Source organism: Neolamprologus brichardi, chromosome 19 (genome assembly GCF_056152115.1).
Source record: "Neolamprologus brichardi isolate AB-2024 chromosome 19, ASM5615211v1, whole genome shotgun sequence".
In the NCBI taxonomy this organism is placed as follows: domain Eukaryota; kingdom Metazoa; phylum Chordata; class Actinopteri; order Cichliformes; family Cichlidae; genus Neolamprologus; species Neolamprologus brichardi.
The window spans coordinates 1,627,290-1,654,838 of record NC_142122.1 but is presented as its reverse complement, the minus strand read 5'-3'; the positions used below and the strand labels follow the sequence as shown (position 1 = coordinate 1,654,838).

Here is a 27,549-nt window from a genome sequence, read left to right as displayed (position 1 = left end):
GAAAATGTATTATTCGCCACATTGTCACATGACGAGAAGAAGTCAGATGGCAGCTCGTTCGATTGATGGGATTGGCCGGCTGATTAGTTCCCGTCCACTCGGTGTGCTTCTGGGATCAAATTCATCAAGCCGATCGGCTTTGGAGCGGGCGGAGAAAGCCTAGCGATTCTTCTTCTGCGTATTTTCAGGTTCCTAGACACAACGTTGGCTGTCAGAGCTGCTGCACAAAAGCTGTCAAGTCCTCTGTATTATAATAATCAGAGCTGGAACAGCAGCAAACCTGGCTTTGGACAGCAGAAGGCAGATAAAACCGAGCAACTCATGCAGGAATCCTCACTGATCACTGGTGGCTTTCGGTGAGCCTCAGATGTGCAGAGATCAGAGCTTCAATCTCACTACGAAACGATATCTCACAATGCGAAACGATCCCCAGACCTGCTCCAAGATGTCAAAGAAAGCGCAAAGAGAATATTCAGGTGTCAGTATTTCTGCCTCGTTCACCTAGGGGTCTAATAAGTGATCACACAGAAAAAGGGGGAATCTCTCCCCCGTAATGGTGAGCAACTTTTGATTTTGTGTCAAAACATATTTAAAATTTGAACAGTGCTGTCAGTCCTGTGGCGTGCCGCTCTCTCCGTGGGGCTTGTCACAGGAGGCGTGACGGCACGCGGCTCCAGTACACGAGGCTCCTTTCATTTTCCTGTCTGACACGTTAAGTGTGATGGTACAAAGAGGTTCCATTTTAATTGTTTGGACAGATCACTCAAGGGAGAGGGGCTTTGATTTTGGGTGTTGACAGAATAGGCACAGGCTTGCTGAGTCGCTTTGGTGCCTGTCTCGCCGTTGCAGGCGCTGATGGGTGTTTACCTCGGGCCGCGCTTGAGCTAAAGGCCAAAGTTGGGGTCTAATCTCTCAGGTGGATGTAAGGTTGTCTACGCTGCCGGCTCGGGGACAAACAAGCCACTGATCTATAAAAGCAGGCCCGCTGTAATATCTGTGTTTAATAAGACGAACGAGCCGGCGCTTCATGAAACAGGAATCTACTTCCACGAAGTGAGAAATCACCTGTTGATGGATCCTAATGTAACAGAACATTTCTTTTGAATGGGCAGCAACCGTAATGTCACACATGCCATTAATATTCTCCTGCTGCGCCCACGTCTCCGCTCTCTGCTCGTGGGGGGAATAATTGGGTGACGGACGACGGGGTGATGACACGAGGAAACGACTTCCCCACCTTCCTTCTCCTCCTCGCCGCCCCCCTCCCTTCTCTTTGCCTCCCGTCAAGCCTTCAACACAACAGCCACAAATTACCCACTTTACTCTCAATATTATCAGGGCTGATCGTCGGTGTCCGTAATTAGAGTCTCGGTGTCGTCTCGCCTCCATTAGGCTAACAATAGAGCCTTGGAACAAGGCCACTTTGGGCAAATAACACGTTGAGAACACTTGACTTTTGTGAAGAGATAGTGAAAAGCATCAGAGGCCATTACTGATCCAAACAGCCTTGAATGGTTGCACGGCAGCTGCGTCTCTGAAAAGCGCGGGCAGGCCCACTGCAGCACCCGTCGCAGGCGGCGCACGAACACGGAGACGCTCATATTCGTGCTCAAACGGCGCCGGCGTTTTCCCTCTCTGTGCCTAGCCTTCGTTGACAGAGACACAAATACCATCACAACACACGCCGCAGTCTAGTGGAGCTTGTATTTCAATCACAGAGCGTTAGATAGCTCGCTGCTGCGTTTCCTCCCAGGCTATTGAGAGAGCGCGCTCAGTATTCTGAGCCCCGTCTGATCTCCGTCATTGCTCCTCTAAGACATCATTGTGTAACGGCGTAAAAGCGGACGGCTTCATGGAGTGAAGGAAATATCAAGGAAGTTATTCATAAATATTAGATAAGATCAAAACAGCCGGTTGCTCTCAGACTTTGAGCTCCTGGGTCAAGTCATCCATATCTCTTTGATTTTTCTTCTTCCCCTCAGACGGAGCGCGGAGGATTTGGCATGCATTGAAACTGTGACGCCCCCTCCTTTAAGGGGCTGGAAACAGGAAAACGGGGAAAATGGTAGAGTCTAATTTTGTTATAATAAAGCACAAATCTACAGTTTTGTTTCATTGTCTGATCAACGCTTTTCATTATTCATAATTCTCTTGTTTTGATTACCGTCCCTAACTCACCGAGCGCCGAACCCGAGGAGATTAATAGGCAGAATTCTCCAAACTTGTCCCCCCCTTCTCCCGAGCTGACACAAATTGCTGAAATATCACTTTGATCATGCCTCCTGAACAACAAACAAAACACAAACCTAATTAGCCTAATTCAAAATCGTTCCAAATGCCTTTGTTTGTTATGAAAGCCTTCCTTCTCGCTGCCGTTGTTAAAGGTAAAACTAAGTTGGATGAGCATCTGTGTTTTACCTGCTGTGTGCAGTTTGTGTGCGATTGTGGTTAACTCAGCAAACGAGGCCCCAGAAGTCTCACGTGGCCTTTAAACTTTCAATTAGCAGAAGGAGGCAGAAACATTTCTACCACCTCGGTAAAAATCATCGTCTTCTTCATCTTTTGCCTGCAACCCTCTGCATGTCCCCCTTCTCTACATCCATGAACCTCTGAGGTCTTCCTCTTTTCCTGCTGCCTGGCAGCTCCGTCCTCATCATCCTTTGTCCTCTGTGCATGTCCAAACCGCTCAGCCTGATCTGCCCCTCTGAAATACTCATTTCCAATCCAGTCCTTGTCTCTCCAAACGATATCACATCATATCAAACAGAACACGAGCGTAGCCAGCAGGATGTCGACCGCTGTTTTATGGTCAGCCGTGTTTTTGAGTAGTTCCTGTGGTCATTCTCACTATTGCCGGTGCACAGTCATACAGTAGAAACTGTCAGTCACAGGGGAGCTGTGCTATTTGGGTCACAGGGACAGCAGTCTCACCAGAGAAGCACAGATATCCTTTTCCCAGTGATCTCTCCCAGCTCATCCGAGTGGACACCGAGTCCACACCCACTGTCCTATTGTCATGGACACACAGAGTACACTCTCAGTCTCCTCGCTTGAACCCATGTGACCCAAGGCATCATCTATGTACATGTCTATGCCTGCAGTCAGATCACCTCCACCGTCAGCAGCATCCTGAACGTCCTCACATTTGGACACTGAGGTCGTGTCCAAATTCATGGGCTGCTTCCTCCTGAGGCCGCATTTGTAGACCGATTACGTCACAGCGACGCGCCGAAGGCTGTCCAAATTCGTAGACTCCTCCGAATGCAGCCGACAAATGCGTCCTCCTTTTCCCCCAATTTGAAGGATGGGTCGGGTATGTCCTTCGTGGCCCACCGTATCCCAGAATTCATAGTGCGGCCCAGCCAAACTCCAGTTTCCAACAATGGCGGCCGCTACTAAGTTTTAAAATTACTCTTACTAATCTTTCTGGGTCACAAAATAAACTTTTAACATATTTTCAGGCGAGAAAGTAGCTGTGTAAACATCAAATATCTGCTCGGTTTATCAAGATATCGCATATTTGCAAAAGTGCGTCTGCTACCCACCAGCTCGATAGCTCGCCGGGAGCTCGAGGGTCACTGAAGCCGCCGAGAACGGCACAACTCCCGGCACATCATTTTCAGATCACCGCGGACTTTCGCTGCTCGGGTTAAATGTAATATATAAGTCACTTAGACAACCTAAAAATGTTATTGTTGGGCTTTTTTCAGTGTTTTATTTGTTCGTGAGTAAATCGGTTTGGCTGAGATTAAAGTTATTAGATTAGATAAAATAAAACTTTATTAATCCCCCGGGTGGGTTCCTCCTTGGTTTTCACACAGCTGACTAAACGTCAAACAGAAAACTGATTAAACAGAAGTGTGAGACGGTCGAGAGTTTCCTCCAGTGTCCTGTTATATTTTAGATAGCAAGGAGCAGATGGCGAGTTTATTAAACTCCACCGACACAGCGGTGACGCTAATCTGAAGGCTAGACCGTCCAATTTCACAGCCGTTTACTTCCGGCCTACCCGACCTTCTGAGGACCCGGCCCACGTAGACCGCGAAGGCCGGGTCCTCAGGAGGATGCAGCCCATGAATTTGGACACGACCTGAGTCACTGCCAAGTTAGCCGAGAGAAAAAATCTGTCCACAGCGCCTCCTCCCGGCAAGACGTATCCAAAACACCTCACCTAGGAGCTACTCGGGTGGCGTCCTAGTCGGACGCCCGCACATCTCGGCCGTCTCCTTTTAGCGTGGCTCGACTCTGAGTCCATCTCTGAGTCTCTAGAGCTCATGAGCATAAAGGAGGAACGTCTGTGAGTCTCCCCTCAGCTCATCCTGGACCTTTGTCTGGCTGAGAAATCATACGCTTCTTTATGGTTTAAATGTTTTAGCCTACATGCTACCAAAACGTCATTCTTGAAATAAGAAAATGAGATGCACTTCTTTACAGTCAACCACATGAGTCGCCCCCTGCTGGCCATTAGAGAAAACATGTGTACACACTTTGATACAAATACCAAACGGAGGTGACTCATTACAATAACCTTGGATGTGCTAAACGCACTATGAAGAGGCAAAGTGTTTGCCTTTTGCTTCTTTAACAGCTCAGACATCCTGTCAGCGTCTGTTTGCCAGTGGAGATTTTTCTTTTTTCAGGGCAGCAATGCACCAAAACTGTACAGCATCCAGCGTTACTACAAGCAGCTTGAAATCTACCTCGCAATGCTAGCGGATTAGCTCACTTTGCCTCGCTAACATATGCAATGACTGCCGGCAAGCTCTTCCCCATTAGGTTGGCACATCAAAGGCGGCGGGAGAAGTTCTTCACAGGCAGTTAAAAGTGGGCTCAGTGTGGATCTTGTAAATACCGTCTTTGAGTCGGTGCCTCTCGGGGGACACTTCACACACTCCTCCAGTCAGAAGAAGGGAGGGAGAGAGTAGCAGTGACAGGCATCAGAGGGGGGGAGTGGGGGGATAGAGGTACTGGAGGGGGAGAAAGTGGGGGTGTGTTTCTGAGAGCCCAGTCCCCTGTCACCATCAGGATAGGATCTGCGGATGAAGAAAATCACTCTTCTACTCTCCTTTCCCCGTCTCTATCTCGCTCTCATCCGCTTCCTCCTCTTCACACTTCACATGATAGCTGACAGTGAAAGTAGAGCATGGCTGTTTTCCGTTTTCTTTTGAGTCATGTTTTTCATAACACATAAATAGAGCATGCGGCGTCCTGGGAATTCTATGATTCTGTGTTTCAGTATACAGGCGGACACAATAGCATCCACTCCTCTGAAGTGTTGTTGAAAACATTTTATCCATCATAGCTGTTTGTAGGGCTCTGGTGAGGCCCTCGACTCCGCAAGGAGCTGAAAGGAATAAGAGATGTGTTTTGTTAGCGGCCACACCAACACACACTCACGCACACACGCACGGCGTACGCTCCCAAGCCCGTCGTTGCCTGGTTTTGCAGAATGATCAATGCAAATTCTGTTATTTACCCAAGCCTGAAATGAAAAGGCTATGGATCAATTTGATGCACTTCCATAGGGTGTGCTCACAATGGCTGGCTGGCTTTTTGTCTCAGCTGCACCCCCCACCCCCCTTTACTCCTTAGCCATCTACCCCTCGTCTTAAACGCGGCGCCCATCTCCACATCGCTAATGCAAAATACACCACCGCGGTCGCTCTGATCTGCACAAACATCGTGTGTGCATTCTCTCTCTGCACTCTTTCTTTCAAATACACCCACAGCGTGACACCGGGGCTGCATCTATCTTAGCCGTGTGTTTGTGTGTCTGTGCATACGTGCATGCGTGCGTTTCGGGCTGACCCACTTTCTGTGCTTGGCCAGGCTTGTGCTGCTGTGCTGTGCTGCTCTGCGCTGCTGAGGGGGAGATCCCTGCAGACTCGCCCAGAACAGGCTCCAGCTCTCCTCCTGACAGACACTCACCGTGGCATGTTATCCCCCCGTGGATTGGAGACCTCTGTCTCTCTGTCAGAGAGCCTGAGTGTGTGTGCGATGCAGATGCACAAACGAATACTTGCAAAAATATATGCATATCGTGCAGAGACAGCAGCAGCAGCATCCTTCTCCACCCACACACACACACACACATGCTCAAACACACACATTCAAAGCACATACCATCCCAGATCTGTATATTTTTAATTCCATCCACCCTCCTCCGGCTCCTCCTCCTCTCTTCCCCGTGTTTGTCTGGAGTTATTGTTTCAATCTTGCTGCATCAGGGGGCCCCTGAAGGTTATAAATTAAACATAAATGCAAATGCGCTGAGCCATTGCCCTCCTCCACCTCCCTCCTCCTACACACACACACACACACACACCCATCCTAGCCATTCAAACAGATCAGTGTGTCTGCGAATTAATAGGAGAACAGTGGGCTTTTTTTAATGAGTGAGAGAGGGAAATTACAGTTGCAAAGCCACAGCGCGGCACACCCAGAGCTGCAGCCGAGGCAACGGCTTGAAAAGCCGGGCGCCATCATAGAATATGCTAATGCCCCAGGTCCCCTCACTGTCAGCGGTGCTGTTGCTCTAGATGAGATCAGTGCTTTGATCTGGGACACTGATGGGAGCCACAAACGTCATGTGTGCAAAGTACGGCAAGCGGGAAGGATGTGGATGAGGCTCGTTTAATCACACAAGTCTGCATTTCTTTCTCCTAATGCAGACTGGTCCTTCCTGCCACCTGCACACAGGATGTAAACATGGCATCGTCTTTGTGCCTGTAGGTGCTATAGGCCTGAGCATACTGAGTAGTGAAGACTCTAGAGGCTCAGAGTTGCTTTCAGGCCCTGGGTATGGGCTCATAAAGGCAAGCGGCTGGTGAAGGTTTCCAGGGACGTCACTCGGTTCAAATTGCCTCTGCGAGCGAGCATCCAGGTGTAAAAGTGGGATTGGGCCTCTTGCTGTCGCACGCTATATTTTATCGTGCGTGCATCGTGAGGGTGGAACCACAAATGTGCACTTTTATGTGTTTTTTTCTTCTATCTTTAAACGTTTATATTTTTAACCCACAGCTTGTACTGACGCCGTACCTCCAGCAGGGGTCTTCCCATTGTCATGGACGTGGCTGGTAGTGAATTATCCCACTCTGAACACAGAGTACACTCTCAGGCGGAGCAAACTGTGTCTCCTCGCTTGAACCCGTGTGACCCGAGGCATCAATTATGTGTTGGAAAAATAGGAGCATCGCCGCGCCTGTAGTCCGTCACCTCCACCGTCAGCATCATCCTCGGCTTCCTCACATTTGTTCCCACCACCAGCAGTCATTATCATTACCGCGGCCCTCCTCAGCACAACTCTCATCTCCAAATCCTCCCCCCCACCCCCCCACCTCTCTTTCATCCGCAGCTCCCTCTGTTGATCAAATGCATCTGATCTCATCAAAGCAGACCCTCTGCTCATTCAAGTCCCAGCAGACACCCTGGCTTCTTTACTAAGCACTATTTTACATTCATGTTTGACTCATTGATGGGGTAGCATATCTTGTAGACTTTGGTTTTGTGTGGTCTTACATTGCAGCCGGGGTTGCCCCCCCCCCTCCTTTTTTTTGTTTTATTTCATTCAAATTTCAGACAAGTTTTTTCTGTAAATCCATTAAAGGAAATTAAACACTGTAGACTTGTATTCAAATAAGAGCCCGATGAGGAAGAGCTTTAATCTACACTTATATTCCATCCCTATGGAGACTTCATAGTTACCTAATCCTGTTTAATGCGGTTTCTATCTGCTGTCGCATCAGTTAGTCCTATAGATTAATAGTTATTACAGATTTCCTGGGTTTCCTGTTATTACAGGATTACCGTGTGTCTTTGTTGGAGAGGTATTAGATCATTTAGGGTTGAAAACAAGACTGTGATGGAAACCGTGGTGGAGGCGTTAAAGCTGTTATAAAGTGAGCTTACGTTCTTCTTCGGATGGCAACATTATTGCGCACCGCTTGCGGTTGCGTGTCCGACTGCTGTCAGAGCTGCAGAGAACTGGCTTGAGCCGAGGGACAGGGAGGGAGGGTGGGGAGAGCGAAAATCTGATCTGGATAATGGCGCAGAAACTCGCAAAGCCTAACTTCATGTTTCGTTAGCGCGCTCGTCTGGAGGGTCGCCGTGGAGTGGAGCAGCACGCGAGGACGTGATTTGTAATTTCATCCAAAAACGAAACAAACTTTGAAGTTAAAGGTCGGCTTTTCCGTCTCGGTTTCCTGATGTGCTGATGAATTAAAGCTGGGCGTTGTGATGACTCCGGGGGCATGTTGTGTGTTGCGAGCACCGTTTTGGCACCGCGCGGGTCGTTTTTTGTCGTGAAATCGACTCGCAAATTATTGTAAACGTGGAAAGACCGTTACGCGGCGTGCCTAATGGCTCGCTACTCCAGTCCGGATTTTCCATGTGAGGCGCGCCGGAGCCCTGGAGGTGGATAAGCTGGTAGAGCCCGCTCTCTCTCGTGCCATGCTGGGCCACAAGGGCTCCAGGAGACGCTGCTACACATTACTGAGACCCGGGATGGAGGAGAGGCGGAGGGGGGAAGGCAAAAAGTTTCTTTAAACCTGCCAGAGAAACTTTGAAGATGAAGCCTCGCTGACGCCACCGCAGCAGCAGCGCGACAGCCAGGCGAAGCTTTTTCCGCGGGTTTTATTTTTGACCCCCGAGCTCGTGTTTTCTCCCCTCTGTGTTATTTTGTGCGCGCGCGGCTGGTCGGGGCTCGCTGTCACTGCGCGCTGAGATGTTGGAGTGACCATGGCTGCGCAAGTGGCATCGGCTCCGACCAGAACCAACAGCAAAAATAAGAAACTAGCCGGCGGTCTGGGTCCCGAGCTCAATTCGGGGAAATCCGGAGGAGGAGGTACAGGACAGCGAACGGGACCGATGCTGGCTGCTGGAGATGGGACTCTGAATAATGTAGATCATCACCGCCGGAACGAGCTCAGCATGGTCCATTCAACTTCCACGAGTCACGGCGCTCCGGACGGACACGACAAGGCTGGGAATAACCTCGCGTCCGCCACGGCGTCGACTAATTCGAGCGCTTCCTCGATGGAGTCGAGTTTGATCGCGAACCACAAGCTGAAATGTGCGGGGAGCGGAGATCCCCCTCAGTCTCAGCCACCGCAGCAGCCGCCGCCGCAATTCGGCCAGTTTGCGCCACATCAGCAGCGGCAGATCCAAAGTAACAACAGCACCAATAACAACGGCCAGGTGCCCCGCGGGGACAGGAGCGCGGATCACCAACACCACAGCGGCAAAGAGAACCTGTTGGGGGGCCAGGAGGAGCCACAGCAGCAGCACATGACAGGGAAAGGTGAAGGGGAGCTCACCTGTAAGCCCTCCGAGAGGATGATGGCCGCCAGGTACGAGCACTCGAACTTGGGGCCACCGAGCAACAACTCCGAGTTCAATAACAACTATTACACTCCGAGGCCCTGCTACGAGCAACATGGCGGGCAGCAGCAACAAAGCAGCGGGATGGGGATAACGCACTCCTCGGCACATAACAGCATGGAGAACTCCCACGAAGCAGGGTACCACAACAGCCAGTACGGCCAGTACCCCGCCTACCGAGCGGGCTACGGCGGCGGGGGCTACGGGATGATGGGCCCCTCTGGATGTCGGCAACCTGGGAACATGATGATGGGCAGCAACTCCTCTGCGAGCCACGGCAAGTCTCCTCTGGGAGCTGCTTCGGCTGGCTTCCAGAGGTTCCCGGGACAAACCCAGCCGCAGCCACAGCAGCAGCAGCAGCATCCCTCGGGGGCGACCCCGACCCTCAACCAACTGCTGACGTCCCCCAGCCCGATGATGCGGGGCTACGGGGGTGCCTATCAGGACTACAGCGGCCCTGCGGCTCAGCAGCAAGCCGGCATGGGCCCGGGAAAAGACGTGGGGTCCCAGTATGGAGCCACTTCGGCCCACTGGGGAGGGCAGCAGAGGAGCCATCCACACGCAATGAACCCTGGCAACGCAACGCAGGGCCTCGGCAGGACGCAGGTGAGTTTAGGAAACTTGTGTGAGGCCCCCCGGTGTCCTCATGATGTGTGTGTGTGTGTGTGTGAGTGACCTTTAAAATCGTGTTACATTGTTACATACACACTCATACATACGCACAGACCTCTGACTGAGGCTTTAATATGAACAGTGGGAAGAAATCTGCGCGCGTGTATTTCTTTCATGTATTCTTTTTTTTTTTTTTGAAGACGCATTGGAGTTGCTTTTTTAAAAATTCACATGGACTCATTAACAGCCCGCGTTCACAGCTTACATGTCCACACTGCAGGTGTGTACTCCTCAGTTTTGCAGCTTCATGCGCCAAACTAAAACCCGGCCGCGCTGGAAGGTTCACCTCTGTGCCGACGTGGTGCCAAAGGCCCTGTTTTGAGGTGGTGCTGTGTTCGAAGCACCCGTGAAAAATTCACGTAGAAGATAACATGCTAACAAACTACAGCATTCGTCTGTTAGCTCAGTTGAAATGGCATCGGCCGTTGCGCCCGTGGAAAAGGCGCCTGTCCTCCTCTGCGCGCTCTGCGTGGAGCTGGAGCGCTCCTGCGCGTCTCGTTTATTCCCTGTTCGGAATTTGAATAGTGGAGGTAAAGTAGCTAAAAGCTTTGTGTACTCCAGGCGTACAGTTGACACCCAGTCAGCCATCTGATTGGCTCCCTGTGGCCCCGCTGGGCAGAATGCATTCAGGAAAAATCCGGAGGATTTCTTGCAGGGATGTTTTTCCTGGAGTGGTGATGCGTTCGCGTCTTTTGGGAACATTGTGGCGTTGGAGGCCTTCCAGTGCAATATTTGAAGTTTTTTGAAGGTTAGCTTGCTCTTGATCATTTCCATTATTTTTCTCCTTGCTGAGCAGACATGCAAAAGGCTGCAGTGTCTGCCACAGCAGAAGGAAACACGCTGAATTCAGCGTGCAACATTTAAAAAAATGAATTATTGGGCTAAATTTTAAGGACTAATCACGTGTTTATTCTGATTAAACAGAATTGTCAAAAATTGTGCAACACTTTTATTTATTTTATTTAATTTCCATGTAATATATAATGCAGTAAAATAACCGATATATTTAGAAATAAAAGGCTTTGCAGAAGCCCTCCCTCAGCTTTTACCCTGTAGCCCCTGAAGCTGTTGGATGCTCTTGCAGCTGAGGCTGAATGCTTTCCTCCTGGGGACATGAGCAGTGACAGTGTTGGAGACGGAGCAAGTGCCCCCCGCCCCCCAACATTTCTGCTGCCTGCAGACCTGCAGCCAGGCGAGGGAGTAGCTGCCAGTCGAGAAGCCTGAACCTAAACATCATAGAGTTTCTCCAGAAGAGCCGTTATCGCGAGGTTGTTTTCGACGCACTAAATTATGCGCACTGCTGGATGGCACATCTGGACGACTGGAGGGCAAGGTGGCTGAGCACAGCTTATACTGTCTGCCTCTCACGAAACAAAAGCAGTTCATTAGCCTACATTGTTTCAATCAAAGGCAATTTGTGTTGGATGCTGAGGAAATGAAGTGAATGTTTTAGCGTGGGAGGGATTGCTGTTGTGTTGATCGTAGCAAATTATGCACTGATAAGATGGTCACCAGAAAACTCAGGGATTTAACTCTGCAACACAATAGCTAATTATTAGTGGCTGTTTGAGTTATATGTATTAAATCGCAGACAGATCAGTCAGGTGCACGAGCTTCATTCCTTCTGCGTTTCTGTTCACTCTGACACGCCACACATCCAAACTCCTCTCACATTTACCAGTTTTATGTCGCAGTTTTCCACTCTCGGAGTAAGTGAGTGTGCTACTCTGTTTTTTCTCGACTCTACCAACATTTCAGCAGCGGTATATTCACGCTACAAAAGGCCTATGTTTAATTCATATTTGGAGTGGCAGCGGTGCTCTCCTGCGCGCTGACAGGCTGTGTGAAAAACGCAGAGCGGTGTAGTGCATAATGCTGCCTCCAAATTGGCCCCGTGATATGACTGCGCCTCACTTCAGAGCGCGTTTGGTCGAAGCACGCCTCTGTCACCTGTTGGCACAGCTTCCCCTCTTTCAAATTCAATTTCCCTCCCCACTGCCTCTCTTCAGGAGCAAGCTGTGAACGAAACGAGTGCACCTCATTTACACTGCCGCCCCCCCCCACAACAACATCCCACTACAGTGGCCATTCACCAAACTGAAGGCTGTGTGTGTGTACAGGTGCGTGTCGACACTCCTGAAAATGACATTGAACCTGCTTTTCTAATTCCCGTGCTGCGTTTGATTGGAGGGCAGCTGAGCATTGTTGTGGCTCCTCCTCACGCACGCCATGCAACTATTGCACCGCTACAACACCACATGCAATTTTAATGACTTATTTAAGTTTACATCGCAAATGAAATTCTTTGTCTCGTCCTATATGTGACGAGCATCCGTCTGTTGTCTCCTAATCAGAACACACACAACACACACAGAAGAAAAAAGCAATTAGCAGATAATAATGAGGGCCTAGTAAGAGCGAGATAGTGTTGCTGAGATAATTACAGCAGCGACTCTTTTAAAATCTGACCTAATAAAACAAAAATTAATGGATATTTACAGTTTCCACTAATTTGTCGCTATTATGCTCAGTGTTTTCCTTTGTGTGTGTTTTTCTTCTTCTCCTTAGAATTGAAATCAAAGCTCGGTAGCTCTGCGTTATCAAAGGCTCGACCGAATCCCATCCTTGGGTAATGTGCTTACCTTGAAATGATCCCTGCTCGCAGTGCTCTCCAGTGCATACTGTTTACATTTCTCTCTTATGAATTATTAGTGTGATACGAACAAAGACTTTATAATGGGAGCAATGCATCAATGTCACTTTGTATTATGCGGCTATCTCGGGGAGCCTTGTGCATAGTGATGGGCCTGAGTGTGGCTGCTGGGATTTAATTTATGGTGCATGTTCTGCATCAGACGGACGGCCCACGGGGTCTGGTCAGGAAACGGACACGCAGGTGTGTGTTTCTGTGTGTGTGGGTGTCCTTGAGTGTTTGTGTTTCTTTCCTCTGGCCGTGGCAGTCTGAAGCCCTTTCGTCAGCACTAAGCGGTCCAACCTCAGCCCCGCCCCTCTCGCAGCCCCCTGCCTGCCGTTTGTTTATGTTGTTTTGTTTACATCTGTCTCGGCCAGCCAGCGCGATGCTGATTAGCAACACTAGAGTGAAATTTTAATTTGCTCTGTTGCGTCCGATAAGGGCCTGCGCAGCGTTTTTCATCTTCCTCGGATGAAACGTGGAGCCCGCGTAGGTAATTGGCAGGCCGGGGTTCTCCCTGGTCTGCACGCGGTTTCCACAAAACACCAATTAATTCTGATCCTGGAAAATAATAAGAATTAAAAAACCTGCCCAGTTGCATCACTGGATGTAAAGCCTGTGCATTATTAACCGGCTAATAAAACGATTGTACTTGTTTTTTCCCCCTTCCGGCCCTGCTATGCATTCACAGCATCCCCTGGAGTCAAAGGTTGGTGAGTAAATGCCCTGAAGAAAGGATTTAATTACTGTGAGCGGCTGTTGATTTTGTGTCAGCTGTTTCTCAGCTCCGTCTTCCCCGAACTGCTGGTGTCAGGGGGCGGCCGTGAAATAAAAAACAAAGCAGTTTTGGGGAAGACGGCTAATTGTTCATATGGGAGATTTGACACTTGGAGGTGGATGAAGTAGTCAGAAGTTCTGGATTTCTATCTGAGCACCTGTTATTTGTCAGGCTTTACCTCAGGTTTGATGGAGCAGACGTATTAATGCCACTTGAACCATTTTCATTGTTTAATAATCGCAGATTTAAACACAGAGCTGCAGCAGGAGGCGTGAGGTCCTTTGGCACTGACATAAACACAGTCTGCTGCTGTCCTGTCTGCGTGTGAGGAGGCAGACGGCCCATAGGAAGGCTGCACGTGCAGAAATGTAGGCGATATCTGCCGTGGGTCACACGGAGGCCCGCTGACCTCTGTGGAGTTGGCCTGGCTGAGTGAGTGTGTGAACTCTGGGAAATGTCAGCACGGGTCCAGTCGCCTCCCGACTTCAGCTTTATGAAAATGTGAAGTATTTCTGACTCGAACACACAGACACTGGGCTTCCTCTTTTCCTTCTTTTTTACTGTTGTGTATGTGAGGTGGGGTGGCGCCCCAGCTTCCCCCAACCCCGCCGCTCTGACTTTCAAATATGCTAATTAGCCACGTGCGGCTCTTGAATGGACGGACCCCCCGAGCACCACAGGAGGGGGCTTCCTTCTTTCTCTTTCTTGCTCAGGAACATAAATGTAACCACAGATACGTTGATGCACTCGTTGCTTAGAGAGACGCTTCGTTTTGTATTTTCTCCTCTGTTGCTCTTCTGTGCCTCGCTCTCAGTAGCTCTGCAGGTCTCCCGGGGGACCAGCGGTCAGGCCAGAGGTATTTAGAGAGTAAGCGTGTCCTATCGAATATTTATACACAATCCTGAGCAGATCTGTGGGCTGCACACTCCTCTCCCCCTCTGCGGGCAGCAGAAGAGGAAACGGGAAGCATAGCCGCCGGTCCCTTCGGAAATGAGCAATTCTGTGATTGCTGCAATTAATGAAAATTTTAAGATACCAGCGTGACATTTTAAGATTCAAGTCTCCCTCACTTCCTTCTGTACAATGGAGCTAATGGTCCAACATTTCAGTGCAACAAAAGCAGAGGAGAGGAGGTTAATTGGCAGATTATCTTCAGTGTTTTCAGGAATTCAGAAGATTTTTGGTGCACATTATTTTCCCTCCATATCACGAGAATCCCCCTTTTCTTTCTTTACCTTGAGGTCTGTCTTCAGCCTGCTCATAGATACTTATAATAAGGTGAGAGTAGTGGATGCAGGCCTGCGTTTATTATGATTGGTCCACACACACAGTCTGCATGTGTGTGTGACTTCGTGCTGCCACCATCCTCTTACCAGCCTGTGAGAAAATCATTATCATCAAAATTATCATCGCCGTCATCTGTCACTTTCCACATCAAAGCCTCTGCACTTCTCAGTGTTTCCACCACACTGTAGGCTTTGCTCTCCAGTCACACATCTTGCTGTTTGGTTTGAGTTGATCCTAATCAGCTCTGGCACGGTGGGACCATTTGTTCAGCTAAAAAAAACAAAAGCAAACAGCGCCAGCACGGTGCTGCGTGTCGTTTGTGAAGGAGGACAGAAATAGGAAAAGGACGCAACGCAGAGATGCTGCGAGTTTCTGCTAATCGCTCCTGCTTCTGCTTCTCTTCCACACATGCGCTCGGTCGTGCACTCAACCACGCGGATATATTTCTCAGAGCCACAGCATAATCTTGTCATCTTTCACCTCTCCAAACCCCAAATTGTGGGACTTTATAGACGCTGGTCACTCCTGGCTGAACTTTAGATCAATTTTCTCTCAATAATTTAGGAAGTCGTTCACACCACATCCTGTTCTGTGCAGAGTTGGCTGCACAACACAGATGCATGCTTCGCACTGCTTGGAGCTGGTGTCTGTGTGATGAGAGGTTGTGTTGAAAATGGAGTTTGTTGTCGTGAGCGTGACGCAGCCGGACGTGTGCGCCGCTCCTTTGACACAAACCGGATGAACTGGATTAGATATCGACAACACGAGTGAACTTTATGTTGGTGTTTAAACGTCTTATTTCTTTAAGATGTTAATTCCTTCAAAGAATATCAATACGGATCGCGAGAGCAGGTGTTTGCTGTGTGGAGTTAATCTCCCCGTGCTGCTGCGCGTTTCTGAGCGCATGCACACGCGTGCACGCCGCCCAGCTCGATGAACATCCGTAGTTACTGTTGGCTAAACATGCAAAGGTTACTGTAATGTCAGACACATGCCAGAGGGGAGCGTGGAATACCACATTAACATAATCCATAGAAGAGCGTCCCATCTATAAACACTGACGCCGGGCTGCTCGCCACACTGGAGCACGTGACCGCTCGCGCTTCTGCTGCGCCGCACGAGGCTGAAAGGAGAAACCACAACACGGCCATTCTTCTCCGAGGGAAAGACCAAAGGTCTGAAAAGAAATTGCTGGCTGTCAGGCGAAGACTGGCATCTTCACGCAGGCGGCGGCATGAAGATATTTTCCTCCCGTCTGACCCGCTGACCCCGCGCTGCACATGTGAAACATGCTGCACCATAAAATCTTCTTCTCATTCATTGAGTTGCAACTTTATTTCCTGGTAATTTATCAGCATCAGACAAATATAGACGTGCAGTTTTATCTTTCCTCAGGAAGACCTGAATTCTTTCTCTAGTTTCACTCGAGTGTCTTTAAGGGAATTTAAAAACAGCTTTCCTGGGCATCATTACCCAGATATTCATAACTCTGTGTGGTTATTTCCTCCCCAGCAATAACTTGCCTTCTTTTAGAATCTCCCGAGATACGATTGCAAAGCAACCCTGGACTAATATTTGAGGCGTTGAGTATTAATTAGGTGTTTTATGGTGGCTGAGACGTCCTAACGTGCTGCCCTCTCACCTGCCAGGGCGGGGTCCTGCATTGGGGGGGGGTTGTTTTGATAATTATGTGTGCTAAAGCCAGAAAGAAGGCTCTTAATTTATTTGGAAAATGCATTTTTATATTTACGGCTTTGGTCTGCGCTTTTAGAGAGCTATTGTTTTCATTCACATAACCCCATTTTAATTAGTCCGTCTTTGGAAATTCCCTCTGTGTTGTGGTTTTAGTCGGACGCTGCAGACTCCCACAGCTCCCAGACGTTTCTCAACTTTTTCTTACACGCTGGCTTCGTTCCAAAGAGCCATGTATGCAAACTGGTTCACGTTTTGTGTTTGAAACAGCCCGTTTATGTCTTTCTGCTCTTTTGTCTCGTCTTTTTCCCCCACAGTTGTTTCCAAAGTCTCTTTCTGTCGTTTGGATGCGAGTTGTGAGTGACCTTGGCTGGTGACTACACTGCCTACTCATTAAGTAGTAAAGATGAATGGTTTCATTATAGCGGGGGAAAAAACGAGCAGGGCCAATTAGCGGTAATTAACAGCGGAGAGGGCGAGGTGCTCTGGAGGGCTCCCTGACCCAGACAGAAGGGGCAGAGGGGAGCAGGGCTGTGTGTGAAGGAAATGCAGGTATGAGGAAGGCGATCATGGGCGTGTGTGTGGACAGCAGTGTTTAAATGAGTATATGTTAGGGGTGGGGGAAAAAATGGATACTGTGTAGCATGGTGATATTTTGTTACAAAAAGGTTTTTGTGCTCTGACTTCAGAGCATGTTGATCCTTTTTCTGAGCAAGAATCCTGACATTCCTTCACTGTCCAAATGTGTTTCACTTGTTTTTGGCAGCAATAAACATGACAGTTTACTTATTTTAATTTAAGACATGTTTTATTTTAATTAAGTTGAAAACTTTTTGATTTAATGTAAAATTATATTTTGTTTTAATTTACTTTCAAATTCTTCAGTTGCTGAAGGGGCTGCATAGTTTTCATAAACTGCATAGTTCAGAATAGCTATAATTGTACCAGATGGTTGATTCAGTTAAGTTGGACTAGACTGTAATACAAACCGTTCAGTTTGTCAACAATCAAACTGAAATGAGAGAAAGACTGAGTGTGAGACTTTGATATTAGAGAAAATGAATATTGATAAAGTTTACCTTTATGCGTGAGCGTGAAAGCTAAAAGTGGAGTTTGGGGGTGTTGGAGAAGTGAGCGCTCCATTTACATCACAAGACAAGGCTGGACATGCTCGCAGACATTCCTGCATGCTGACAAATGGGAAAATCACAGCACGTTTCTGCAATTAGAGGTGACGAGGTCAATAGTCTCCTCGACTCCTGACTCCCGATGTGATGTCACTGTCCCCCCCGCAGCCCTTTGGTGTGGCCGGGGAGCTTGTTAGGCAAAGGTCTGCGAATAAAAGGCCCTAAAATGCCAAACCAATTCACCATCGGCGCTAATGAACATTTTGCTGTGATTTAATTGGAGATCTTTTCTTTTTCGTGCTGATCTGCAGTATTCGAGTATCTCAGCATCAAGGAGAAACTCAAGGTTGTTCACAGTACGCCATCAGAGCCTCTCCCTCTCTCAGTGATGCGTTCACCCCGCCTACCTCTCGTTTTTTATCAGTTCCTGGGTGAAATTGTCACAGACGTGTAATCCTTTGGGTGCCGCTAGCTGGGAGACGTACACGTGAGCGTGCACGTAATGGTATTGGCGGGCAAGGTGTAAACAGCAGGTAGCGTGGGGTCTTGTGTCCAACATGAAAATTCTGGCGAGTCGATAAAGCGGCTGTGTTGTCACTTTAAGAGACATGTTCGAGTTGGCAGTCGCTGCGAGAGCGCGTTTGGAAAGGCTGCAGATTTTTTAAGGTATTTTGCAAAGTGCTGGCAAAGTGCTGCTTTCAGGGGCCCTGAAATTGCAACGCCTGGCAAATGGATGGTTTGAGGAGTATACAATGTATTAGAAGTCAATTGTGCATGGGAGGGCCTATTTTCCATATCGCTAGTCGAACAAGTGCGTGTGTGTGTCTGTGCTTTTGTGATGCACACACAAACACACTCAGACTGCTCCGTCTCCCTGTTGTTGTATTCCCCTGTTGCTTCAGCGACCGCAGGCTCTGTCGTGTGGAGGTTTGCGTGCGGTGGGGTTGAGGGGTGGGGGTGTTAGACTGTGGGGGTGACGAGCATCAGAAACCATTACCCGTAATGGCCTCGTTCCCCACACCCCACATATCCATTCCCTTCCCCTCGCTGACATTTATTTTATGACTGCTTACATATCAAATATTTAAATAAACAGAATCGGGGGCTTCGGCTGAGGTTTGCCCGGGGGTTGACGGGTGGGAGTCGTGGCGGCGGGAGTAAAGGGATGGATGATGACATTCATTTCCGAAACGAGGAAAGAAAAAAAAAGCAGGTTTGGGGGGGGGGGTGGTGGGGAAGGGTGGGAGAAAAAGCAGCGGCGGCGGCGAAGAGGAAGGGGGAGGAAAAATGCTTCGCTTGGCTCCAATCAAAGCGTGGAGGAGGGCGGCGTGTTTTTTCGCTTACGCCTGGCAGCAGCAGTGACAGACGGTTGTGCGTGAGCCTTCGGGCGCGAGTGCTGACGTGCGTGCGCGCATTACTGCGGGGCTCATCCGTCAACGTTTCCCGGGGACGCGGGAGGATGTGGGAGAAGGCCCCGGTGGCTCGTGAAAAGCAGTCCGCCGCGCCGACGCGACGTCAGCTGTGTGACAGATCGTAACACAACGCAAAGACACAAAGAAACGCAACTGTGAGGGCAGGTAGAGGTTTGCTCGGAAGAAGAAGACGGCGAGTGAAAGAGTAAAGGCATAGGTGTGTAGACGTGTGTGTGCAGGCGGGCAGGCGTACGCTGCCTGGCGTCGGTGGGAGGCCCATTACTGTCAGGCTAATCTTAAAATAATTAATTGCGAAGTCGACGCTTTTTAAAGAGTATTGTAATTGAATCCTAAATTAGGCTTGGGAAAGGGGACGCGTCCTGCTTTGCTGCAAGGCTGTTCCCATTCTGCAGTCATGCACACACACACACACACACACACATGAGTGGGTCGTGTGCAGGCGGGCAGAATAGGGGGAAAAGACAACAGGCGAAGGAAATGCTAATGAAATGCATATTTGGGGAGAAAGGGGCCATCTATAATTTAGCTGTGCTCTTTGAATGTGAATGATGTGTGTGCGAGCGCTGTGATTTATTTTTGTTGTGCAGAGGGATAATTCTGTCAGAGTAGGCTTTTATTCTTGTAAACAAATGTGGGGAAAAGAGCAGAATAAAAGTGGAGTAATAAAGTAAACAGAATGGTATGAATACATTTAGCTGCTGGCGTGAATAATTTGTATACGGGACGGAGGAGTTTGATGAAAGAGAGATGACGGATATGAGAGCCTCGATATCGCCTGATAAAATTCCAGGACGCTGTTTTCTGCCACTTGTTTTTATCTTTGCGTGATTTTGTGTGCCGCTTCCGCACACGTGCAGACGACTCGAGGCCGCTCTTAAAACGGGCGGCTCGGTGTGCTTTCGCTGACCCTCGCGAAACTGTCGGCTGTAGAACTTTCCGGATGAAAGCTCCCAGAAAAGGGTCTGCCCTCCATAAATGTCGGCTCTGCTTCATAAGTCTGGCGCTGGGGTCAGGGGTCAGGGAGGCAGTTTTTGCCTGGCAGTCGTAGAAATGAAGCAGCAGAGGAGCTTCCTGTTGTCACGTCACCTTCTTTGTCTGCAGTGCTGTATTCCTTCAGCTTTGTTTTGCACGCCGGCCTCGCGAGCGCGCAGAAAGGATCAGATTAAGCGAGTCAGTCAAGTAAAAACCGAGGAACCGGTCTAACCGCCCTGCAAACATGTTGGCCCTTGCTGCCGTTCACCCCGACGTGCACTTCAGGCTCAGCCGTATTTTCACCTGCATGAACAACACGTGTCAGAACTGAAAACAATGAAATTCTTTTGCTCTACATTCGAGAAATTGGCTGCGTGTGACAAATCAAACGCTCCTCGTGCTGTTTTCCAAATGTTTGAAAGCCATTCAACTCTTATTTGGCCCGGATCTGACAGCTCCAAACTTGGCTCCGAACATCCCATTTTCTCCTGGCTGACTGGGATGAATAACAGCAGAGAGGACAATATTGTGGTCTAGCTGAGCGCGGCTGACTCTTCTGTCTCTGTGATCCCTCTATCAATAAGGAACACAGGCCTGTCAGAAGGCCTGCCAACTGTTTGGCTGTCCACGCAGGCTGCTCTCTACTCAACATCTGGACACAGATGGTACACGCCGCTCGCACACACGCAAAATGCTCGCACACATTTTCTCGCTCATACTGGCAGACACTCGCCAGCATGCTGTGCACTTACAGTTATACTGATGTGTGTGTGTGGATTCCTGCCTTTCCACACACGTTTTCAGAACCCTTTTAAGTTGCATCCACAGTGTGTAAAGTCATATATATGGCGTGCAGCTCAGTTCAAGGAACAGACAAACGCACGCTTTCTTTCACAGATTTGGTCACATGGTGGAGTCTGTGTCGCAGCCGAGGATCCGCAGCCTCTCTTGGGAAATATACACGCGTTCCTTTAATATGTCTGGCTCTTAATAAAAACCTGAGAGTTAAAGGTCGGTCAGGGTTTGGTGTGTAAAACAAGTCGCGATCGGGGAAGTTATCTGCTGCGCTCTTACAAATGTCCAACTTGACACAACAAGTGCAATTCAGCGGCTTTTCCCCCGTTTTTCATTCCTCGTGCAGCAAAAACAAAATAAACTCATTTCGTGCACGCTCAGGAGTGCTGGAGACTTCACGTTGGAATCTAATTAAGGTCATTTAACTGCAAATATCGCTCAGTTTCACCAGTCACATGGTATTCATATGGTGCAGCCAGGCCGTCGTAAACACGACTGCCCTGGGGCTCAGCGATGATGGGAGTAAATGGTGGAGTTCAGCTGGAGTCAGAGGTGTGTGTGTGTGTGCAGTCGGGCCATGCATCAGGGCTCCCACAGGCCTGGAGCCTCTCACTGATCGATCCAGCTCCCCCGCCTCATGTTCCCAGCCAACTTCAGTGATTGATTCCCAGTCAGAGCCCCGGAGATGGGAGGCCTGGCCTGGACTGACAAAGCCTTGGCCTCCCAGAGGGTGACCCAGAGGGGCCACAGGGAGGGGGGCCTGTTTCCAGACTCGAGGAGATGTTTTGGGAGAAGTCTTCCCAGCAAGGAAGCACAGAGGCTCGCATTCATCACGGGAGAAAATGAAGGCCACATCAACCGCCGTGTGGGGGTCGTGCTGGAGAGTAGACATGCTGTAGGTGAAGGGGTTAAGAGGTACTGGGTGGGGGCGGGGCTAGAACATTAGCTTAGCACGCTAGTACACAATCTGTCATAGCTACACACACATTACCTCTGCAGGCGTAAACACGTCGTGGTCCCGTCCACGCTGAACATCGCCGCAGCTCCATCAGCGCGTCTCCACGTCACTTCACGGCGTTTGAGCAGAAGGAAAAAAATGATATGAAAATCAATTTTTTTCTAATTAACTTTGCACGTTTCCAGCTGAGCTATCAGACGTGGGGACCTGGTGCGTCGTGCAGAGTCCGATAATGAAATCAATTAGGTTCAAATGGTTTCAGGTGACTTTTAATGAGTATTTAATATCTGCCTGAGGAAGGAAGGTCAGGATATCTGTTTGTTGTTTGTGTTTGTGTTTTTTTGGGGGGGGGCTTAAGTGATGGATCACCCGCAGGAGAAATATGGATGCTTCCACCCTGGGAGGACTGGGCAGTCCTCCAAAACAAACTGGCTGAATGTAAATCCTTGTTTTTAGTTGGGCAGCTCTTTAACTGCACCACAGGGATGACCTAGTTTCTGTCAACTTCCTTTTTTTAGACGCTGTGGAATTGTTATCGCTATTAATTCCTTCACCACGACGTTTTTGAGGCGCTACACCTGTGTGTCAAACATCGACGAGGAAGCATCAGACAAGAACTCAATAATGTGAAGGGGGGACTTATTGTGGCCTTGCTTCACATGCTTTCGTATTCATAATTTAGCTGCTCCCTCTCCTTCAGTGGCCAGCTTCCCAGCCTGTAGGAGCTCGTTAAGCTTTGCCTTACAGGGAAGACTAATGGATGGCAAAGAAGGCCCCCTCAGGACCCTTTAGCATCGTTTCTGTCGGTCCGCTCGCTTAGTATTCGCTTATGTATTTTCACCCTACTCTGAGCACAATATCATGAATAACCATTGCTAATTCATAAACACACTTTGTGATACGGGGCCTCGTTCATAATTATCCGAGCTGCAGAAAAGCCGTTTCTCTCCAGCAGCATTCCATTAAAAAGGTGGTGATTTCCTTGAATAAGGGGGATTCTGGCCTGCATATTTAATGCCAGCGTTTCCTTTGGGCGCCGGGAGACGTGGGAAGCAAAAGGGCAGCACATTTACTCTAATAGCCAGGTCCTTTTTGAGAGGGGGGGCGGACAGAGTTATTGTTATTTTGCTCCCTCCTGCCCATTTTTCCTCTCTTTCATTCGGTCGTGTCACAGCAGCTCTCCGTGGGGTTCTGCAGCCCGGCGAAGTTAGAGCAGCGCATTCCTCTCGTTCCACTGTGGCCCTGAGATGAAATGGGCTTTTTCAGCAGCCCTCCTGCTTCCCGGGGTCGCGCCAGGCACCGGCCAAAGACGTCAGTGTGGCGATGAGAAAAGACTGGAAATATAGCAGGCCTCCTACTTCTGTGAAAATAGGCAAGCAGCCCTGTTGGAGGCTCTCTTTCCTGAAAGCATTTGCATTGGGTCCAAAGCAGTAGCTGTGCATGGTCTTACCTCGAGGCTTTTCAGTGCGCTCTGTGGTACGATGCTGATTTGTAGCATTTGAGTTTGCAAGCTGATAAAAACATGCTCAACACGTGAGGAGAAAAGGAATCTTGACCTTTGACTTGTGCTCTCAGCGTAGCTGGTTATGGGCTCGTTTTTATGGGCCGATGGTTTTTTGTTTTTTTTCCTGTAACGGTATAAAAACTGAAAGGTGGTGGATTGGCCAGATGCTGGCAGATGTGTAAAAAGAACTCAGTTCAGCAACATGCTGGTGGGTGGATGAGGGAAAGGCAGGAGGAGCAGAGACCCGAGGCGGTGAACTGAACTTCAGGTAAGAAGTTATGACTGCAGTAGGCCTGCACAATAAATCGAAAACTTATTGTCATGGCGATATCGGCCTGCGCGATGGGCCCATCGCAAAAGACGACGTAAACTGCAATAATTGGGTACCTTAAAATGTTTACACACGTGCTTTAAAGAATTCACCAATCAAAGAAACCTTTACACATTTGACCAGTCGAATAGAGCCCTTCACGGCATTAACCAGTCAAATGGATTAGAGGCCCGCTTCCAGTATTGATCACAGTTATCGCAGGTTTTCCTAATATCGTGCAGCCCTACCCTGCAGTCTATCTGGGTCAGATATGAACCAAGTTTAGGTGGAGTTTATGTTCGTTATGCTGACTTTTTTGTACTGCTACTAGCTAGCATGACGGAGTTTATATACAGCTGGGTGGTGCTATGATGTTACTGATAGTGAACTTTATTTTGTTCATAAGGTTAGTTATTAGAGTTTCCAACCGTCCTGTAAAAAATGGAATCGTCTCGTGTTCACAGAAAATATTACGCGTTTCGTGTTGAGCTGAAAAGGAACAGTTTGTCCCGGACTTCAGCTACAATGAAAAAGACAAAGCTGCAGTTATTCTGCATCTTTGCTGCACAGCTGCCTCTCCTCTCATTCTCACCCTCCCTCTCCTGTTTCTACCTCAATCATGAAACTGATCAATGATCAGCTGATCGTCTCTCTTGTTTATTTATCGCCCACTTTGTGCCAGAAACAGGAAACCAGCAGATGTCGCGCTAAACAGCAGCAGCACGTTTAAGCTTGATCAGCTGTTGTTAGAGTTTATTTAATATTAATTTCTAGTATCAGCTGATGTTTGCTGGAGCCACAGCTGTAAAGCTGCTGGTCATGATGTTTGGATATGTGGTGAGAGGGAAACATGAAGATGAAACCAGGAGATGTCGTTACTGAATCATCAGAGCTGTGATGGAGAAACAGGTTTACCTTTTAGGTGACATGGATGAGTTGAAGTTATGAACTGTTTCTGAGAGACAAATAACACCAGGATCCTTTTCTAAGTAGCTGACAGCTGGTAACTGTGCAGGGGCGGGTCTAGCAAAGTGTTGCCAGGGGGGCAGGTAGGGCATTAACAGGGAGGGGGGGGCACAAAGACATACTTTTATTTCTTATTCTCATTTAAAATGTCTAGCTTTTAACAAATAATTATCTGAATCTTACAACAAACGATTGATAGATTGATGCATATATACCATCAGAACAGTGTTTGTTTTCATTCAAAGGCTTCATGATGTTTCCAATAATGGCGGCCGGTCAGTCAAAACGCCCGGGACTATTTCTTGTCCCAGCCCTGGCTCCCAGCAGAACCCGCCCGCGTTCGCATCTTTTTCTCCTCGTTATGCAGTGAAAACCTGAATGATTCAGTCTGGGAAAACTGCGCGCTGGCAGCAGACGCGGCTGGCAAATTTTCCGCGTGTGTTCTTCCACACATGCTTCCTTGACTGTTTGCAGACGATGGCATTTTATTTGTTTTCCTTCTGTAATGGCGTGTCGCTGGCATGTCGGCCGCGTCTCGTTTTGTCATCGAGGCTTTCTCTGTTTTCTTTCTCTCGCCGCCGCTGCTTCAGCTCCCAGTCTCAGCAAAGGAAAAGGGCTCCGGCGACCCCGCGACCCCAATCTCACTTGAGACAGATGAAGCAGCCGCTCGCCTCCTCCTCCTCCTCCCCTTCCTCTCTTCTCTTCTCCTCCATTCCCCTCCTCCCCCTTCTGTTAATGACGTCTTTGTGGCGGCCGTGACAAACACAACACTCTGCAACTTTTCCCGAAGCACGCGGGAGGGGGCGGGTTTGTTTTGAGCGCTCTGACGCGTGCGTGCGAGCGCGTGCGTGCGCGTGGTGTAAATATTGGTGTCAATCGTGGAGGGCGCACCGATCGCCGGCTCCGAGGAGAGCGAGCTATTATGCGCGCTGCCCCAAACACAAAAGCCCGCCGGTCGGCCTCATAACAACAACCTCTTATCTGGCTTCTCTTTGTCTGCTTTTCTTCCTCGACTCACGGCGCCGTTGGGAAACATCCGCCGTGCGTGTATACGTTTCCCTCGCCTCCTCTACGGCTGTCGCGCCCTGCACCTCTCTCTCCTCAGACAATTTCATGCCTCTCATCGCTAGCCAGCCTTCACGCCTAGCTGCCTGTGCCGTACGGGCATATTGGGCTGAGGAAACGCAATTTGGCTCTACCTAGCTCCCCGCGGACCAGCACTGCTCTTCACACTGTCATTCGTTATGAGACTTTTTACTAACAAGGCGTGCGTGCTGAGATGCAGGATGAGATTGTGTTTCAGGACATAATTCAGTGAATTTCTAAGCGATGCGACACACACACGGGAACGCCAGCGCGCACGCCGCTCAGCTCAGTTTGCTTTCAGGATGAGATGAATTGATAAGAAAGAAATGTCAAGGCTAAGTGTGGCGTTTCGTTGTCAGTGTTTCCTTCGATCTGGCATCGAAACGAGGCGATAAACTGATATTAAAGGCTGATGTGCTCCTGGTGGAGCCCGGGCAGGGAGGAGTTAACGGCGTGCTGCTCCTCTCCTCTCCGCTTGATGACATCAGTATTGTCTCTGCATCCATGAAATTAATTTTTCTAATCTTAGTCAGCAGGAGCGGGGGAATTTGCACACATTAATATGGAACTCGATCTGCACTCGCCCACTGCTGCAGTCTCTCTTCTTGTCTTTCCGCCTCCATCTTTTCTTTTTCCACCCTTTCCATTTTATTTTCCGTGTGCAGCAGCAGGCCCAAAGCGCGCCGGGTTGCAAGCCTGAAATGCGCAGCTTTGTTCTGGAGGCCTGGGCAACGCCGGGCCCCGCAGTGTAATAGGAGCTGGAGCGCTCTGCTGCACGGTGCAAATAAATAAGATAAAAGACGAGGCTGATCGTCCCAGCAGACCGACCGGCTCTGGCTGCAGCGCGTCGATTCTCCGGAGGCCGGCGCGGCGCGGAGGATAAAGAGGATCCGTTGACAATAATTATCCTTATTTGTTTCTCCTCACAAATACACACAGGCTAAAACGCTTTCATTACGCAGGAATTAAAGCTGCTCTTCTGCACAAGTCCTCAAACACAAAGAGACGATAATCAATGATTCTCATACAGGTGCAGTTTTTTACAGTTTTCACATGGCACTGATTTTCCAGCCAAATAGGCCCCCGCTGCAGCCCCCAGTTCACTGGGCCTGAAAGGAAACGCTCCCATGCAACCTGCAGGAACGTGTTGCTCGAGAAAACGTTAAAGGATCGTAATAGTTCAGCGAATTGCTCTTTGATGGTCAGATCATTTCACAAGTTGCTGCGTGTCAATAAAGCAGCTTGTAGACCATAAAGAACATCATCCTGCTCCACTGTTGCTTGGATGGAAACGGCCTTAGTGGAGATATTAGTGGAAACTCTGCAGCCCTGAAGGCGAGCGTCAGGAGCGTTCCTGCACCTGCCGAATAGGAAAGCATCTTTTTTCCTCTGTAGTTTGTTTTGCAGGTGAGGACAAGCCACGGTGGCGTGGACCTGTTCGGGCGTGCGTGCACACTCGCTCACCGCGGCGGATAAATGGGCCAGTTTTTCCCAATAATTCCTCCATTTGAAACGGGGCTGGAATAATAACCGTTTACTAATATTGTTTTATGTTTGTTTGATCCCAGTGTGTGTCTCATAATCCACATATCCGAGGCTTTTGTGTCGAGCGTTTTGTCTCTTTCTGATTAACAACTTAGCACATTAAAGCAAGAAGGAGTAAAATCATTTTCGCAACATAAAAATGTTGTCGATTGAGCTCAGAAAAGCAATTTAGCAGGTTTCACCCCACAGTAATTTCACCCATGTTCTGTTTTAATGGCTTTGTTTTGCAAAATAAAAAAAATAAATAAAAAAAACTAAAAAGCTCACGAGAGTCGCGGCGCTGGAGAGGAGTTCATAAATTGAATTTTAAATTTAGCAGTCGAATTACTATTGTCTCCCGTGCCGCCTCCCCCT

The 27,549-nt window shown here is 48.9% G+C and overlaps 1 protein-coding gene across 7 annotated transcripts in view; it reads left to right on the top strand.

Moving 5' to 3' along the window:
* The window catches only part of LOC102788462 (AT-rich interactive domain-containing protein 1B-like), a 198,077-nt gene that overhangs the window by 20,565 nt on the left and 149,963 nt on the right, over positions 1–27,549 (top strand). For 6 of the 7 annotated variants that reach the window (XM_087833252.1, XM_087833256.1, XM_087833255.1 and 3 more), the window contains exon 1: positions 8,104–9,984. The exons of the other annotated variant lie outside the window; for it this stretch is intronic. In XM_087833252.1, the coding sequence (XP_087689378.1) occupies positions 8,737–9,984 (1,248 nt within the window). In that variant the 5' untranslated portion in view covers positions 8,104–8,736. Of the gene's footprint in view, positions 1–8,103; positions 9,985–27,549 lie in introns of those variants that run through there. 7 annotated transcript variants of the gene reach the window in all.